The following is a 19,000-nucleotide window of genomic DNA, read 5'->3' on the forward strand; positions in this document are numbered from 1 at the left end:
GCATAGACTCCACATCACTGGCTTTTGAGGTGCTTATTGACATTTGACAGATTTAATGATTTAAGTTCAAAACACACAGTACAATTTTTTTTTAAATTAAACAAAGAAATTATTTCCCTGCACCACTAGGGATTGACAGATAGCCCTGACTGTATGAGTTCTGTACCACTCTATAGGATACACCTACATCAACCTTGCGGAGGAGTCCTCTCCAACAATAAAGCACAAACACCCTTGTACTATGTAGGAAACACTCCTACCATACCATACTGTTCCCATATGGAAGAACCCTCTGCAGGGACATTTCAATTTTTTTGTTGTTTGTTTGTTCCCGAAGAAATTACCTCTGTGTACCACTAGGGATTGACAGATAACCCTGAGTGCTACACCACTCTGTAGGATTCATCCCTACATTTACACTTCACCGAGACCTCCTCCCGTGTGGGCTAGCTCTCTCCTCCTACACGATGAAGCAGGATGACCCCTGCATGACATAGAGAAGTCTCTTCCTGGTGTGCTAAGATTACTCTATCAGCACCAGGGGTTGCAGCTGTATCAAGACCAGCACTTGTGCAGCTGCAATTTGTACTAGACAGATGTTAATAACATCGTGGGGTGAGCCTGAGTGGGTTGAATTGGTTATGATTTATGATTTTGTTTTAAATTGTCAGTATATATAGTTATGTTGCTTTTAAATGATATAAAGTCAATAATTAATTATTCTTTAATATTATTGGGATGGCAGGGTGATGGTGTTGATTCTTCAATATTTGGATTGTTTGAAATATCAGAATTCTCTACTTGCTTGAAATATAGCATCTATTTGTTTGCTAGCCACTGCAGCACGTTTAGTTATGTCCTTTTGTCTTCTTTTATGTAATCTAATTCCTTTTGTTGTGCTGTTTCTCTTATCTTCTAGATCTCTCATGCTGATTTCTTCTTCTAAGCTGCTCGTCTTTCTTCATGATTGTCAATAGCTAATGAAGAAAAACCACTAAATGGTACTGACCTGTTCAATTTACAATTTAATTTGCTATACACTCAAAATCATATCAGGTGATCTTTGTGTATCAATACACTACATACCATTATCACTGCACGTACGTAGCTGATCAGTAAATTATGCTGTAGCTTTTTTGTACATTAACGATCCTACGAAAGCCCTGGAAGTGTGGGGCTCGTTCAGGCTCACCCCAATTATCAGTATTCATGATTGCCATATCCTGTTCAGTTCCTGACCTCACTCATGATCATAAATAAAACTAAATGTTGTTAGCAAGAATGGTAAGATGCCACCTTGAATATGATAGAGGCCTTATTGATTTTGAAAAATGCTGCAATCTGATTGGTATTGCATCTATTGCAATTTGCACAAGTGCCAGCAGCTCTGCGAGGGTCTGGCTACACCAGATTCAGGGGCGTAGCCAGGATTTTTTGAAGGGGGGTTCCAACAGCAGTACTAAGTTACCAGAAGCAGGGGTCTGGGGGCTGTGCCCCCAGCCAGCCACTGAGAGACTTTCAATATTTTAATGAATCAAAACTCAGCAAATTGCTAAATTTTATGGAAAAAATAGTACATTAAGTATAATACATATAAGTGCCCCTGGGATGAAGCTATACAGCTACTTAGTGGAAACAGACAGCATAACACATAGACACTTGTAAGTGATATTTATCTTACTGGTATAGGAACCATGAATCCACTGATAACAAATGGAATGACTTACAATCAAAATGTAGCTAGCATGGATTCATCTTGCATGCCCAAGTGATAAATTACTGGAGTTCTATATCTTTAAACACTGCGCACCAAAGCTATATTCATGCTCAGTTTTGCATTTAATGTTACATGTAGAATGTGTGAAAAACTTCACTAATGAATTATAGAAGTTCCTTAACCGGCTTAACATATATTTACATGCATGTTTTATTAGAGTATACGTGACTGCTCTATTATAGTATATCCATCTTTTTAACAAGTTTTCAAGAGGGCTGTAAATCCTTCCGAGAGATGAATGCAAGCTTTATCAAGAGTTCATAATATAAAAAGAGAGGAGAGTGTCCCACTTCAGTGTAGCCTGTATAAAAGCGAATCTCAAAGTAATACAGTAAAACTTTGATTACTTTAGGATATCATGTCAACACATGAAGTGTTAAGGAATGTTGACAATGTCATCAGTAGGTTGCTTATTGAAGCCACAACTACAACAGTCATTGAAACTTAATGCTGAGTAGAGACCTGACCAACTAACACAGTGAAAGTGACTATAGGTATTGCATCATAACTTTGAGATTTGCGTTTGTACAGGCTAGGACACTCTCCTCTCTTTTTATATTATGAACTCTTGGCTTTATCAATTGTTGTGCTGCACCATACACTATTACTCACTCATTTTGTCCTGCCACACTAAATGGTGTGTTAGGGTCCCACTGTAAACTCAAAAGTCTAAATTTTACAGAGCGGTTCCTGAACCCCCCCTCCCTACGTCCCTGAGATTAGACTGCAGCAGAGTAAACCACCAGTTCTATGTGGCAGCTATTTAACACCTTCTCTCCACTCCTTTTTTACCAATAGGATGATGTTTAGTTAACCATTCAATTTACTCTGTGGAAACAAACTGGCTAATTTAATTAACTAAGTTTCCCAAAGACAGGAGTACTAGATAGTAGCTGCTATTAGCAGGGGCAGATCCAGGCTTATGGAAAGGTGGGGTCAAAATGAACTGAGGTACTACATTGTCTGGTTTGGTAAGGTAAGACCAAAAAAAGGTCATAACCAGCTGACAATAGCTGCCCACCTCACCAACTATGCATTTGTAGCTGATAAAGTACATAAGAATCCTTACATAGCTCACTACACACTGCTCTAATACTGTGACTGCTTTATTAGAATGACTGCTCTATTAGAGTATCTTGACCTTGGTATACAAAAAATTTTTGGAGGGGGGGTCAAGAGCCCCCTTTGACCCCCCTGCCTCTAGCTATTAGCTCACCTCAAAAAGGGGCTTGCACTCCGGAGACTACTGTGGAAAGGAGAGGGTTTGTAATCTGAGTTTTATCAATAATCGTTGTTGGCTAATGAACAGTTTTAAATATAAAGGTTGCACATTTTCCCACACACATTCTAAGCACAAGCCCCTTCATTTTCACAGCTGGTGCCTGCCAATTCCAATTTGCACAGTCTCCAAAAGCTACGCCCTAGCATTGGATTCAGTACTTCAGTTGATAGAGATGTGAACACCTCGCTACCACTCATGGCCTACCCTTTTAATGAATGTGCCTGTTAATAGCTAGCTATCTAATCTAGATAGTGGCTGCTGACAAGTTTGAGCTAACACACTAGCTGATCCTGCTGGCAAAGGGTTCTGGATGAAGCTGTATGAGCCCACCATGCACACTGAGTTCTGCTGAAGTCATCTCAGTACAGCCCACTAGAGGTTTATCCACTACTCAAGTTGTCAACATGGCTGAGAGCTACTACTGGTTGTTTTTCCCTGAAGTTGGGTTGCTTAGTCTGTGTCAGAATACTGTTTAGTTTATCAACAATGATAGCACTGGAGCTAAACACATTGGGGCTACTTTCACTGTTGCTGTGCAAAATGCTGCAACTGAGTGCCTGTGAGACCAGCTTGACTGGTTTAATGTCCAGGCTTACCTACTTAGTGAAAAACCATTTGTTGTTTGTCTCCACCTTCCTATGGGCCTTATGCATAGCATGCACATTTGCATCCGTAGCAACCAGTGGTTCCCAGTAAACAACCATCACCCTAGAGACACTTCCAAGTTAACCCTGTTTAACCTTTGGTTAAACTTGTATTAATTTGTAGAACAAGGCTTACCACAACTAACTTGTCAAGTGTGTCAACAGCAGCTGCTACAAGGAGCAACAAGATTTTTCAGCTGGTTCATGAGTGTCCTGTTATAGGAAACAAACACCAAACACGGTAATTACTAAACTGGTCTTTGGAGAAAAGTTTACACATTCACAAGTAAACATACCCAAAATCCTATCAAATACACATGGGTGCATATTAAGATTGGCGCAGTTGTCTCTAGAGTTGTTTGTACACAGCTTTAGATTATTGTGTTACATGTCATGTACAAATAAATTTCTTTTACTTGCTTTGTTCTTGCAATAACAAAGTCTGTAACTGTTCTACCTTGTGTTTTAACTCCTGTATTTCTTTGTCTTTGTCTGCTGTTAACTCGTCAATTCTGATATACACACACTTTACCTCAGGCGCTGCAACTAACTTCAAATTGGCTGGTAAAATTGTACTAGGCAATGTCACTAGTGGTACATCCATACCACAAAGTAAAAGAAATAACTTGATGAAGTCTGAAGACAAGAGATCATGGAGTCCATGAAATGTACATTCAGGTAACATCACAGATTGGATACCATACACCTCATCAAAATATGGAAATCGATAAGAAAAATCTTATTGTAACTATACTACCATATTCATTGAAGAGGAGGCACCATTACATTGCTGTCTTGACTAGTAGTGGACTTTAAGGTCCAATAGACATACTTTACTGGGCCGTTCTTTGCTACCATACCATCTTCATACAGCATCTCTTCTACCTCTAACTTGTAGCCATACATCTCGCGCAGCATGGCTATCAGATGGTCTACGTAACTGTACCAAACATACGGTTTCTCTCTCATTTTTTTGCTGTAATACACGGATATGTTTAATAGGCATTTGTATACTGGAACATATGGGTACATTCGGTTGCAAATCGAATCTCTTCTTGACTTCAAGTTACTGAATAGTTGCTTGACTATGGCAGATATTTCAGCGGTACTGAATAATTTGTAGCCAATAAAATGATATTCAGACCCAGGTATATCACGAACATTCTCAACTTCGCCGTATTCCAAGCTGCTAGCAGCAGTAGGGTTATCATCCCTGCTTCCTCTAAGAATCTTAGACCCTACAAAGATTTAGTAATAATCCACACTACTTTAGATATACCTGGATGAATGTATGTAAAATCGGAACTCTGCGACCACTTTGTGTAGTAATGATCAATTATATTCTCTCCAAATGCTTCTTTCAAAACAACCATCTTTAACAAATTCAGTGTTTGAAACCCGAAACCAGGGGGTAGGTCATGTCGCATGTATTGATGCGCTTATTGCCAGTTATTGCATGGTGGTTGCTGCCCAGGGAGAAATGAGTTGTAAGATTCTTCCAAGACTCAGAGGCGGTGGATCCAGATTTTTTAAAAGGGAGGTTCCACTCTGGAATTGTAGCTTCAGCCTAAACAGGGCCGCCCGGAGGGGGGGGGGGGGGGGGGGGACTGGGGCATTTTGCCCCCCGGGCCCCAGCCTGAAAGGGGCCCCAGGAAGGGCCCCTTGTATACCTGTTTAAAAGATCGATATACTCTAATAGAGCAGTTACAGTATTCTTCAGAGGAGTAGTGTAGCAAGCTTATAAATAAGGAGATATGGTTGGTGAGGGGTAGCTATTGTCAGCATGTAATGACCTTTTTTTTTTTTTTTGGTCTTTAACTTATAGCTTGGGTGAAGTTGTGATTCAGAATGGAACCTCCTTGCCCCTGGGGCCCCACTTTAACTCTTTGCCGTGGGCCCCTTGATTTCTCTGGGCGGCCCTGGCTGTAAGTGGAAGACAAAAAAGGTCATCACCTACTGACAATAGCTACCCCTCACCATAGATGCCCTCACCAACTATATTTACTTATTTATAACTCCACACGTAGCCCGGTGGCCTGCTACACTGCTAGCTCCTCTTAAGCTCTTAAGATGCTCGCTATCTCGATCTTGACTGCTCTATTAGAGTATCTCGAGTAAGAGAGGCTCTTTCACAAAGGGGGTTCCATGGAACTCTTTGAACCCCTCTGGATCCACCTACAAGTGACAAGAAACTTGCAAGAAAAGGGACATTGTAAGTTTCTTGCAAGAATCATGCAAGACGTAAGAATCTTGCAAGAACCTTGCAAGAATATCTTGCAAGAAAAGGGACATTTTCGTGCAAGAATCTTGCTGGAAGACTTGCAAGTCTTGCACATGATTTCTCCCTGGGTGGCCTTGAGACAAAAATGGCGGACAGTGTAATGCACTAGCCATCCATTTTTGTGACCGGATTTGTGAAAATGGGTCTTCCACACACACCCAATTCTATGAACTTAGACCATAACTTAATGTTCAAGAAACTTATTAACTTGAAATTTTTTCCATTCATTAAGCTAAGTTGGTACTTACCACTGACCAAATTTCAAGGCAATAGCTGTTTCCATGCAATCTTAAGTTATGAATCGTCGAAGTTGATAAATTGGATGTGTGTGGAAGACCCCTTTTCGCAAATCTGGTCACATTTATGGCTAGTGTAATACACTATACACTATCAGTACGTTCGCGTTGAGCTGAACCCTCAAAAACGATTAATAACTTACGATTGCTACATCGCATGGGGCTCCTGTATAGCTCGATACGTAGCGCTTCTCAATCCGCTAAAAATATATTAAAAGCGCTTCATTCGAATGTAAGACACTCCCGTTATGGCACTGTAAAGTTTCGCCATACATTTTCAATGGGGAAGCCTCTAAAGCGCGGCCCTTTGATGGTCATGTTGACACATGTTTGTGGCGAAGCCAGACGTCACATACCCACCCTAAACACGCATGATTTCACCATCCCTTATGTAAGAGGTTGTAATACACTTTTACAAGAAAAATAAAACAGATTTTGTGTGTGTAAAACAGAGTTGCATAAGTAGAAGAGCTGGGGCCACTGTTGCACTGTATTTAGAAGATAAGTGGCCTGCTTATATTCAGGTAAAAACTTCTTCAGCCTCAAAAGAGAAAATAACCAAATTATAACAGCTCAAAATCCATTATGTAGCATTGGTGTTCCTGCAAGTGAGCCAAACAACATGTATTTTACTTCACATTCACCACAGCTGACTATCGTCTTCTGTTCCCATTTAGTCAATTTGTCATTTTAATACTTTTCTCATCACTTCGCCACACATGTACACAGTTTTTCCAGCCAGCATTTTGTTTTTGAAGTTACATTCCCAAAAAACTCTAAAAGTTTCAACAAATGAAATAATACTGTTTGTATGAATTTGGGCTGATAGTACCTGTAGTGACTTCCAAACACTCCTGCACTGATTAAATAATTTATACAAGGGATGGTATGTTCAACTTCGGATAGCACAATAAAGCAATGATATTTTTTTATTAAAGTGCACACACTTACACGTACTTCATCTGTATTTTTATGTACTTCACAGAGTTTAATCCCAGCTACCTGATGACTCCTGGGGAACAAAATCAAGTTATAACACCAATGCTGCAAATATCAAACAATCGTACATCAGATGAAGTAAGCCCAGAAGAAGACTTGGACCCGCTGCTGCTAGTGGACAATTCATTAATACCACCATCACCATCTTCACTATCACTGCCGATTTGGATGAGGAATTGCTCTAGAAGTTCTTCATTACCCAAGTCTCATCCAAATACACAACTGGTCTTCCTTCAGTTCTGTTGCACCTCGTTCGTCTTTAATATTTATGATACTGATGGACTGTGCAGGACTGCTCATAGCATACCCTGCACATATGTGTAGTGGAATTAAAGCACAAACAGTTTCAATGCTAACCTCTTGTCATTAATCGTCTTGTACTTAAATCCCATATCACTCAACACTCTTTAAAGCAATGTTCTACCCCCAGAGAAAACACCATCATTCTTAAGTTTGGCCTAAGACGGAGTAAGTGACAAAGTTCCAGGTTTCAAAATTTAACTTACCAAAATCTTTGAGAGCGATAGATTTCCTCCCTTCCGTACAATGAATGGATCTTGTCTGATAGTATCTGGGTTAAAACTGTCTGTATCAACAAGGACTCGTGAACATTTGTACCTGACGATTACAGAATTGAGCGGGCTTGTGCAAAGTGCATTTTGTACCTTTTTCTTGGCGTAAATAAATCGCCTTTCTTGCGGTGCTCCATTCTAATGGATGTCCTTGAAATCCCTGCGTGGCGTAATGTATGCCAAAACCCAGCAAAGAAGGCATGATACAATACCGGTGGCCTTCGAGATTCTCTCCGTGATGTTGATAGAAATTTTACATTTCTTCGCTTCTTGCTTAAAGTACTCCCATAGTTTCATAAGTAGATACTTCGTTTGGCTGTTTAATGTCTTCCCAAAAGGGTTTCGCTCCGCACTCGCTGACGGTACACTGGACACTATGTTTAAAGCCTTTGATCTTGTATGGCTTCTTAATCAACAACTCAGGATTCAGCTCAACGCGAACGTACTATAGCCATAAATAACCTTAAAAACTATTTAAAAAATTTTAGTATTATCAACTAGCTACCCTAATAACTGACAACGAAGCGTTACTTCACTTTTCAGATGCGATAATTGCGTGTGTTCACCAGTTGTATATTTTACAAAAGTTACCAAGGAAGAGCACAGTAGGGATATAGCACTTCTTATAGTTTCCATGGCTTTGATTTAATATCGTGCACTACTCCAGCTTGTTTCAGTACTTTTTATCAATGGTCCCTACTCTAGTTGAAATTTTTTGTGTACTTGTAAGTTGTAAAACATGCCAAAGAACACTTGTTTTTATGGGTGTTCTCTACATGTACATTTTGTGATACATGGTTGCTTTCTGCATGGCGTAAACTAACCTGTTATTAAAACAATTAGTACAGTTGGAGTCTTATCTTGAATGATACCAAATCTGGGGTGGATCCAGGGGGGTTCAAAGAGTTCCATGAAACCCCCCTTTTGAAAGAGCCTCTCTTACTCAAGATACTCTAATAGAGCAGTCAAGATCGAGATACAGTGGTCCCTCGATTATCCAAACTCGTTGGGCCCTGGGTGTGTTCAGATAATCGAAAAGTTCGGATAATCAAAGCCCATTCATTTATATACAGAGCCTTGCTCAATTACTCTAATAGAACGCACACCTTATATAAAATACTCTAATAGAGCAGTCATCGTTACAGTTCGGATAACCGAAAGTTCGGTTAATCAATGGCCGGATAATCGAGGGACCACTGTACTCTAATAAAGCAGTCACAGTATTCTTAAGAGGAGCAGTGTAGCAGGCTATGTGTGAAGTTATAAATAAGGAAATATAGTTGGTGAGGGTATCTATTGTTAGGGGCAGCTATTGTCAGCAGGTGATGACTTTTTTTTTTGGTATTCGACTTATAGCTAGGCTGAAGTTGCAATTCCAGAGTGGAACTCCCCTTTTAAAAAGCCTGGATCCGCCCCTGCAAATTTAGTGAATTGGCTAAGGGTAGCAACTTGTAAACTTGGGATTTTCTCACCAAAGTAATTAAAATTTCCAATAGCTAGGTTGTTGCATGGAGAGTGTATTATGATATCATCAGCATGTGAATAGCTGCCACTATGGTAACGTTATCATGCTATTATGGTTAACATTGTATTAAACAATTCAAGGGCTTTCTTTTGTTGTAGCTACGGTGTGCTGTAGAGATTTTGCCAGTTGAAGGTTGTAAATCAGTGTTTTTGTATGTAGTGTAAAATACATGTATTTTGCATTGGACAAAGAATGACAAGGTTTTTTTAACAGCCTATTTTACCAAGCTGAGGTTTCAAAAGGGAAAAAAAAAAGTTTTGGCCATCTGAAAATGGCAAATCCTATACATATGTAATGGTACAGCTTTACTACATCATTTGACTCTATCTGAAAATGGCAAATCCTATACGTATGTAATGGTACAGCTTTACTACATCATTTAACTCTATCTGAAAATGGCAAATCCTATACGTATGTAATGGTACAGCTTTACTACATCATTTGACTCTGTTTGCATAGATAGCATGAGCAATCCATGGCTATAATTACAAGTAATAAATTTTTGGAGTTTATGACCACAAATAGATGCTATTATTGTTAACCTTCGGGGCGCCGAGGGTTACTGTAGCTAGCTAGCTAGTTGTCTTGTGCACCGGATGCTGTGCGATTGTTGTTAGCTACCACTTTAACTGCTGTGTACTTTATTCATAGGTTAAAACAAGGTGCTATTAGGCTTCTCTTGATGAGTTTAACAAATGAAACGTGTGGATTGTTCCGCAAGTGCTGTATTCAAAAGTTATGGTGTTATCTGCTGTTCGTCTTGGCCTTCCTTGCTTCTTGATGAACTCTCGATGTACAATAGTGATAGCAATAAATTCTAATCAACCATAGTAGTGTATTACATCTAGCAATACTCCACTGATTCAGACGAAGGATCAACAAACTCGGTAAAACTAGTGACGAGATTTCAAAATTTTTTAAATTTCAAGTGACATTTCAAGATTTCCATAAGATCTTAATTGTCGTTAACTATAGTCCAGCGATCTACAACATTTCAGGCCAGGCTTTTTGTGGGTCCCTCGGATTTAGACTGGAAGCTTCTTGCATGGCTCTTTAAAATAACAAGCCTTCATGGATCACGTGATCGGTAATACCTCTATATGGGAGTAAAAATGGCTAGTGGTGCCTAACGGGACTAAGATGTTGTCACAGAAAGACTAAGTTATGCTGCTGCTTGTTTTGTGCAAATTGGAGCCAACGCTACTGTAAGTTGTTCATTAGGTACAAATTGTATTTTTATACCTGGTTGTGTGCTAATCGATGTGATCATAGTAATCGTGGTCCTGCTATGTAGAAAATGGGTGTTGTCACCTGGTACTACGGATCTGGAGATAGTACATCCATATGTTTATTCAATGTTCTCCAAGGGTTTTGCACAATAGTGCTTCATTTTTATCTGAGCCACTTAGTAAGTAAAAGGTAGGTCTATGTAGATTTCTAGAGCACGAGTTTTAATGTTTCTGGTGTACTGACTGTAACTTTAATGTTTATTTAGTGGACTCTAAGGCTCATCATATGATCTGATTAAAGATTCTCACGTATCTGTTTCAGCATCGGTGAATTCTTTTGGAAACTTAAATAAGCAAATTCAGTGGAAATAAGAGCACATCAGATCCTATAGTCGAGGGAACATGCAACTCCATACACTAATGACATTACGAGCAATATTCAAGGCATGGCATATAATGTATATCATTGTGTACATTTGCGTGCAATGAGAATACACAGAATGGGCTGCTATTCCATCATGGTCTTGGGTAGGGGCAGCAAAGCAGCTTTAATAGGAAGGCTGTTGAGTCAAAAAGGGATCATAAGAATCTAAATCTCACTATAGCAAATGAAAAGAGCCTATCCTGTGCTACTATACCATTTTCCATTATGCCATTCAACTTCATATCCATGGCTTCACCTTGTGGTGCTGGCCACTTGATCTACTCATGCAAGTGAGCATCTCCATATTATATGTCCCAGTAAGGAATTGCTAAAATTTACTTACTTATTACATATAGCAGCTATGTTTGAATTTTGTTGTTTATATGTTTCATTGTCCATAGAATTCGATGTGCTCCAGATAAGAACCATAGTACATTTAAGGTAGAGGCTATTTATCCGGTTCCGGATGCCAATTTTACCAAGCTATTCGTCTGGCTCGGTCCACGTGATCCGTTTCACTTGAATAAAAACTTAGACAAAATAGGGTCCTCAAACGAAAATAATAAAATCATGACCTGTCCAGGAATCTAACCCGGCACCTCCAGTGTGTGAGACAAGGATCGTAACTACTGTATTATGTGGCTCCCAGATACCCGCCTCCCTTAGTTCCTACCTTATATACGTTATTCAAGAAGAAACCTATATCAGAAGTATACCCAGTGAGGAAGAAACCAAAGCTGAACCCGACCCTAATGCTAACGTGACGTTTGCCTGTTAAGCACAATGATGACTTTCACTGTATGTATGAAGGTAAGTTTTTGGGTGAGTTCGAGGCGAGCTAAGATTGGCCCGGCTTTGCCGGGACGTTTGCTTTGCTTGCTCCAACCCTAGCTCGCCTCGAACTCACCCAAAACCTTACCTTCATACAACTAGTGTGTTTGATACTCGAGTTATGGGTGACACTGTTGCACTCGATCTGAACCGGACGAATAGCCTGGTGAAATTGGCGTCCAGAACCAAATGAATAGCCACTACGTACATTTAATCTTAGTATATTCATGTCTTCACTACATACATTGTATTTCATTGTGGTTTTACACTAGATAGTCAGTTTTGTGTATTTTCATGTAGCAATGGCAGAGGACAAGTTGCCACTAGATGATGAACAGTTGGCAGTACCTAAAACAGCAGATGAACTTGTGAAACATATTACCCTCTTACGCCAACACATTGATCTTACCCTGTTACTACCATATTTGATTGAACAAGATGCACTTACTTCCAATGAAAAGCATGCTTTGACATTACTCTCCACTGATCCTAAAGATCGTGTTAGTACTTTAATTACAGATATTTTACCTAGCAAAGGAAAGAGAGGTCTGGAGTATTTTATTAAAGGTTTAAAGAAAAGTGTTGATGAACCCGGAAGTGAAGGTCATAGATATGTTCTTGAAAATGTGTTCAACATTCCTGCACTCAAGGTGTCTAGAAAAATTAGCATGGATTGTGAAGATCTGAACATTCTTTTAATAAAGATTGAAACAACCATTATTAATGCTGTTGATCAAAATGCCATTAAGTTAGCATTACAGCATGTTGCATTTTATCTGTGTAATTCAAAACTAAAAGATGATGGTGATGGTACTTCTCTCCTTACCCAAGAAAATAAGGATAAATTATTGTTTAATGATACTTTGACATTTTTGCAACTGTTTAATTGCTTGGTAAAATCTGATCCACCACTTATTTTACCAAATGATGTTTCACTGTTGCACAAGATAAACTGTGTGCTAGATCTGGAAATGGCGTTTACCAACGTTATGGCTACTTTGAAAGAACTAGTGCTTCACTATGAGGAGGAAGCAGCAATTGAGAACATGGTGCCTTCAATAAATTCAACAGAATCTGACAAGGGCTATGTAATAGTTAAAATACCCAATGCCAGTTGTGGTAGTCCACAGCTGAAAATGAGTGTTAAGGATTCCTTTTTAAAAGCTTTGGATGAAATCAAATTTAATTTTTGTGGAAAAGATGATGGCTCTGTTATTTTGTACTGGGAGTTTCAAGAACAATACTTTGCAGAAGTGCAACAAAGCTTAAAACATGCATATAACAATAAAATCAAACTGGGCCATTTTCTGCTCACCCAAGTAGAATGCCAGTGTGATCAACATCAAATTCATGTGGTCATGGAAATTGTAGATCCATTCCTTTTACAATTTGCTCAAAAGAAGCCATTTATTGCAGAAAGAATATCACCTTGCCAGGAGAGATTTTTATTTCTGCTACTAAATATTATCAACATTGGCAGCGGTTTTGTGGAGCCTTTTCTGTTGCAATCCAATGCAATAGTTTTAGAGAACTTTAAAGAAAAATCCCTTCTAAAGATGATAGACTGTTTTGTCAATGAGAATAAGCTTCACTCTTTAGATATTTCTATCATTCAACATTTCATACATAATGTGAGAAGAGATGTTGAAAACTCCTCTGCTAAAGTGTTAGAAGATCTGTTGTTAGCAACCCAGGACTATGAACCAGTCTGCTTAGAATCTGAAGGTCTTCCTTCATTGAATGTGGAGTGTGCAGCTGTAGTCGTTACACTGTTTTTAGGCATTAATTCCATAAGCTTTGAAGTAATGATGACATTGAAATATGCACTATCACGATTTTTAAACCTATCAGTATCAGAATTTCAGTACATTAAATGGGAGATGAAGCAAGATGGCCTCCAAATTATTTGGAAAACTTCTTTACTTTTGCTTGGCCACGTCGAGACAATTCTTCAAAGTAGCGAGTCTTCAGGTGGCTTACTTTTAAAGGAAATTAATCAAATTTGCAAGGATAAGATTCATTTTACTTGTTTTCTGCAAGATTTTCAATTATTACTGGATGGTACTCCTCTTTTAATTCCAGATCTGGAAGGTATATAACTTTAGCTAATTTGAATACTGTTACCTATATCATACAGTATGGTAGTACTGTATACTGGGGATCATGGAGATTTGGACTTTCTTGCCTAAAAATATCACCCAAAAACCAGCCTTCATGACAGCTTGGCAGTATTGGTTAGGCATAACCAAGCCTAAAAATGTCTTCAGACCAACCCCAAGCCCTTCCAACAAGTTTATATGAAATTTTTTATTCAGCTGAATTTTCTACTGCCTGAGTGACCAACTAATTGACTAACTGATGCCTCCAGGCAAGCTTAACTTAACAGTAGATAAAGATTTCTTTACTGTTTGATGTCACTTCATCTTGAGATGTGTGTTTTCGCCAACTACAGTACATACAATACACTCATCATGGCCTTTGTATCCCAGTTCTTTTTGCTGACAACACAATAGTGCGATACTGCTGGCTTCCTTGCGGCTGTAGCTATTATATTTATCACCCATATTTTCCATAGTGACTGGATTGATTGCAGAGATGCTTCTCATACTATTCTTCATTTGTAACACTTTTTTGTAACGTTATTATAACTGATGAACCCAAGCATACTGCATTAGGTGCCAGGAATCTGGATGCATGCCCCAACTATTAATCACTGAAATAGTGAAGTGGCTATTATACTTCGTTTTCAGCTATGTTCAGCCCATTACACAGCATTGCAAACAAAGAACTCTAGGAGAAGGACCCCTGCAATCAACCCAGTCACAATGGAAAACTTGGACAATTCCCATCAAACATAGGAAAGTGTCATGCAGTGCTACCACGAATTGACACCTTACGCCATCTGGGACACAAAGGAGGACACGGGTAAGTCCATGAAGTATACATTCTACATATTGCGGTATGCGAAAAGGCACCAGTAGGAATGAAGTGACATTGAATAGTGAAAAATCAAGCCTGTAGCCTTAGTGGTTATAGAGTTACACTTGTCTGAAGGCATCAGACAGTTGGTCAGACAGTCGGTCAGTCAGGCAGTTGGTCAGTCAGGCAGTTGGTCAGTCAGTCAGTAGAAAATTCTACTATATAAAAAAAAAATTGTAGCAACTTTTTTGAAGCATTTCAGGTCGTACTGAAGGCACTTTTTGGCTTGGTTATACCTCACAAATACTGCCAAGGCGCCATGAAGTATTGTGAGGCTGATTTTAAGGTGATAATTTTGGCCAGAAAAGCCATATATCACACAGTATGATAGTACTGTATAGTAGGGACCACAAAGGTGCCTTTAGGTGTGGCCCATGAAAAAAACATCACCCAAAAACCAGCATCACTTTTCCCTGACAACAATGAAGCAGTATTGGTTAAACCTAAACAAGTCTCCTTCAGATCGACCCAAAACGCCTTCAACAAGTTGCTATGAACGGCTAAGGCTACGGGCTTGATTTTTTTCACTGTTCAATGTTGCTTCAGCCGGTTATGTGCCTTTTGGCATACTGCAGTACGTGCAATGCATTCTTTATGGACTTACCAGTGTCCTCCATTCATCTTTGCTGACAGCGAAAGGTGTCGATTTGGCGGTAGCACATGATGGCTTCCCTTCGTAACGGAAATCATCTGTATTTTTCATAGTGGCTACTTTGATTGCAGAAGTGCTTTTTGAACAATTCTTGATTCATAATGCTGTGTAATGGGTTGAACATAGCTGACAACAAAGCGTAATGGATACTTTACTTTTCTAATAGCTGGGGCGTGCGGCTCCATTTTTTCTCTTGATGCGGTATGCATGGATTCACCAGCCACCATTTTATTTTACAAAAAAAGTTAACAAACAAACAAGTACACATGCACGGTAGGGATATAACACTTCTTATTGTTTTACTGTGATTTAATATCATGCATGTCTCCAGCGTGTTTCAGTACTTTTTATCAATGTGCTATGGCCAGTTGAAAATTCCAAAAATTTTGTCTACTTGTATTAGCTAGCTATATACACCCAGAGCTGAACCCAATCCTAATGTTAATGTTTGATTTGCCTGTCAAGCATAATGATGTCTTTCACTGTCTGTATGAAAGTAAGTTGTTGTTGAGTTTGAGGCAAGCTAAGGTTGACCCAGCTTTGCTGGGACAGACGCTTCTTGCCTTCTAATCCTAGCTTGCCTTGAGAACTTACCTTCATACAACTAGTGTGTTTGATTCTATAGATTGATTCTAGAGTTAAGATGGATGATTACCATATGAAAAGCAAAAAAAAAAGAAGAAAGAAAGAAAAATCATACGGCACCGTGTCATACAAATAGCCAATCCGTTAAAAATATTAACACCATTGCAACCATTTCTGGGCCACCACCTTTGATTTCACAGCTTTTTCACCCTGGATTATTTTTTTGGGGAGCTGCATCCTTTTTTCACATGAAAGCACGTATCTTAGTGATGGTTGGGTAGATTTAACTCAAATTGGAATGGGTGGTGTCCTATCCTGAGGGAGTCTGTACAGCAAAAATAGTTAGTTTTGGTTTAAACACTATTGAGATACGGATGCGTGAAAACAGCATTTACCGTACGCAAGGAAATTTTGAAGTAAGAAAAATTTGACTAATTCACACTTTAGCAGATTATAATGTTGACAAAAATCAAAAAATCTTAGACAAAACCTGTACCTTTAAAGGCGCTTATAGGCATTTGACGAATTTAAATTTGACGAATTAAACCGATTCGTCAAATTTGTCATTTTTTTTGACATCAAAATTTCCTTGCGTATGTATGGTGCTTGGTTCCTGTATAATACACACTTGTCTGTCGTGTGCCTGAACTGGCTGTACTTGGCTGCACGACGCTATAATGTGTCTTGATATAGGTGATGCTTTATTGTAGTGGAGATTCTGCAACATTCTATTACCCATTATGCCTGAAATTCTACCTGTTATTGCAGTATTATGCTAGTATATAATGCTAGCATTATGCTTGGTGCTTTTATCTATCTATTTATTATGCCACAAATTATGCTGGCATAGCAATAATAACTCAAGTTTACCTATGTACTTAATGGCACAGCAGCTTCGTTACTATTGTAATTTTTATGCAATGTTATTTATATCATCAGATAAGGTTTGTGATGTCAACAGTCCTTACTTGAGTCAAGTTGGGCACGTTTGTGCAGCTTGCTATGTGGATTACAATTGGTCATATCGTTTACTGTGGTTACAGTGTTGTAAACCAGATGAACATGTCAATGCTGGTAAAGTGGCTGCAGTGTACTACAGTGCCGAAGGTGAAAGCAGTTCTCTCTGGCGGGTTCGACCACTCCCTAAAGTTCAGTTACTACTCAATTCTACATCCTTTGCCATGAAAAGATGTGTTACAAAGAATTGTGGTAAAGGAAGAAGGTGTGCAGGTGCACATTCAAATGTTGAAATGATCTACTGGGGATTTCAGGAAGGTTTGTATGGTGTATATTCATGTATGTGTGTGTGGTACGTGTGTATGTAGTGTGTGAGCAGCACAAGTCTTGTAAGCTACAAGAAATTGCATTTCCCTTTAAGTTGAAGGAGGCTTGTCCCTTTCATGTACAGGAATGAAGAGAAGACATCACAAGCTTTTTTTTGAAAACACCTTAGACAAACTACATGTATAAAAACAGTTTTGTAGTGTGGTTTGTGTTTAAAGTGGTTTGTTTGAGTTATGCTATGATATGCTGTGAGTTGTGACTGTTTTATCAAAATGCATAGCAATTTACCTAATTCAGGGGCATAGGGAGGGGGGTTCCCAGGGGTTCAGGAACCCCCCCTGTAAAATTTAGACTTCTGAGTTTACAGCAGGACCCTAACACACCATTTAGTGTGGCAGGACAAAATGAGTGAGTAATAGTTTATGGCACAGTACAACAATTGATAAAGCTTGCATTCATCTCTCAGGGAAGGATTTACAGAGGTAACGTAAGCCCTCTTGAAAACTTGTTAAAAAGATCGATATACTCTAATAGAGCAGCAGTCATGTATATACTCTAATAGAGCAGTCATCTATACTCCAATAGAACATGCCTGTAAATATCCATATGTTAAGGAACTTCATTAGTGGAGTTTTCCAGACATTCTAATGTTAAAACTGAGCATGACCTTATACTGCTATGGCTTTGGTTTGCAGTGTATAAAGATATAGAACTCCAGTAATTTATCACTTGGGAATGCAAAATGAATCCATGCTATGCATATTTGTAGTTATAATGTTATGATTGTTATTTGTATCAATGGTTTCATGGTTCCTATACCAGTGGGATACCTATCACTCTTACAGATGCCTATACGTACATATGTGTCTCTGTGTTATGCTGCAGCTGTTTGTTTCCACTAGGTAGCTTTGTCTAGTACTAGCCTCATCCCAGGGGCACTTATATGCATTATAATTAATGTAATTTTTCGCATAAAATATAGCAATTTGTTGAGTTTTGATACTGAAAGTCTCTCAACGGCCGGGGGCTACGTCCCCAGACCCCTGCTTCTGATAACTCAATACTGATGTTGGAACCCCCTTCAAAACATCCTGGCTACTAGCCCTTGTGATTGTTGTACTTGGATGACTGCTTTAGTGAGGCATCTTGGTTTTACTATTTGACAAGTCTTGAATTAAGTAATTCCACATGATAAATTACTAAGGGGTGTGGTAACAGTGCTTAGATTTTGTAGCTAAACAGGTTGCTATATATATATATATAAGTGTTTGTCTACCATGATAACCTCCTCTGATACTGTTTAAGTCGATTATAAAGCTGACGGAACGTATAAGGCACATGTGGAAAACATACATGGAGTACATGTACCTGTAAGTTTAATACAGGTTCTATAGAACACTTAGACAGGTTGCTTCTTCTTTGCTGCACAGTTGCGGGTGTGGACAGGCGTAGAAACAAACAAGCATACATATATACACACCCCCAATTTTTGGAAGTAATTTTAGAAAACAAGGCATGTGCCCATGCCAGCTGGCTGTGGGTGAACACTTGGTTTTTAAAAGTAGTAAAACATGGGACATGATTGTTAATCTCTATGTAGTTATAACTTGTTCATAGCCAAATTGGGAGTTTCACTGAAA

The 19,000-nt window shown here is 38.9% G+C and overlaps 1 protein-coding gene and 1 long non-coding RNA gene across 8 annotated transcripts in view; one reads left to right on the forward strand and one right to left on the reverse strand.

The window, feature by feature from the left end:
* LOC136260668 (interferon-induced very large GTPase 1-like) overlaps positions 1-19,000 on the forward strand; it is a 45,939-nt gene that overhangs the window by 7,386 nt on the left and 19,553 nt on the right. Inside the window, exons 1-3 of one of the 2 annotated variants that reach the window (XM_066054491.1) lie at positions 10,616-11,319; positions 12,161-13,951; positions 17,016-17,351. In XM_066054491.1, the coding sequence (XP_065910563.1) occupies positions 12,163-13,951; positions 17,016-17,351 (2,125 nt within the window). In that variant the 5' untranslated portion in view covers positions 10,616-11,319; positions 12,161-12,162. Of the gene's footprint in view, positions 1-10,615; positions 11,320-12,160; positions 13,952-17,015; positions 17,352-19,000 lie in introns of those variants that run through there. The other variant, XM_066054490.1, reaches the window with a different exon arrangement.
* Positions 6,666-8,243, reverse strand: LOC136260908 (uncharacterized). 6 transcript variants are annotated; one of them, XR_010703757.1, is made up of 7 exons: positions 7,945-8,243; positions 7,786-7,897; positions 7,637-7,737; positions 7,348-7,587; positions 7,238-7,292; positions 7,113-7,134; positions 6,666-7,056 (listed from the first exon to the last, which is right to left on the reverse strand). It is a non-coding gene; the product is annotated as an uncharacterized lncRNA (long non-coding RNA). The 6 variants fall into 6 exon arrangements; XR_010703755.1 differs by having other exon boundaries at positions 7,113-7,139; XR_010703754.1 differs by having other exon boundaries at positions 7,113-7,176.

Source organism: Dysidea avara, chromosome 7 (assembly GCF_963678975.1).
Source record: "Dysidea avara chromosome 7, odDysAvar1.4, whole genome shotgun sequence".
Taxonomy (NCBI): domain Eukaryota; kingdom Metazoa; phylum Porifera; class Demospongiae; order Dictyoceratida; family Dysideidae; genus Dysidea; species Dysidea avara.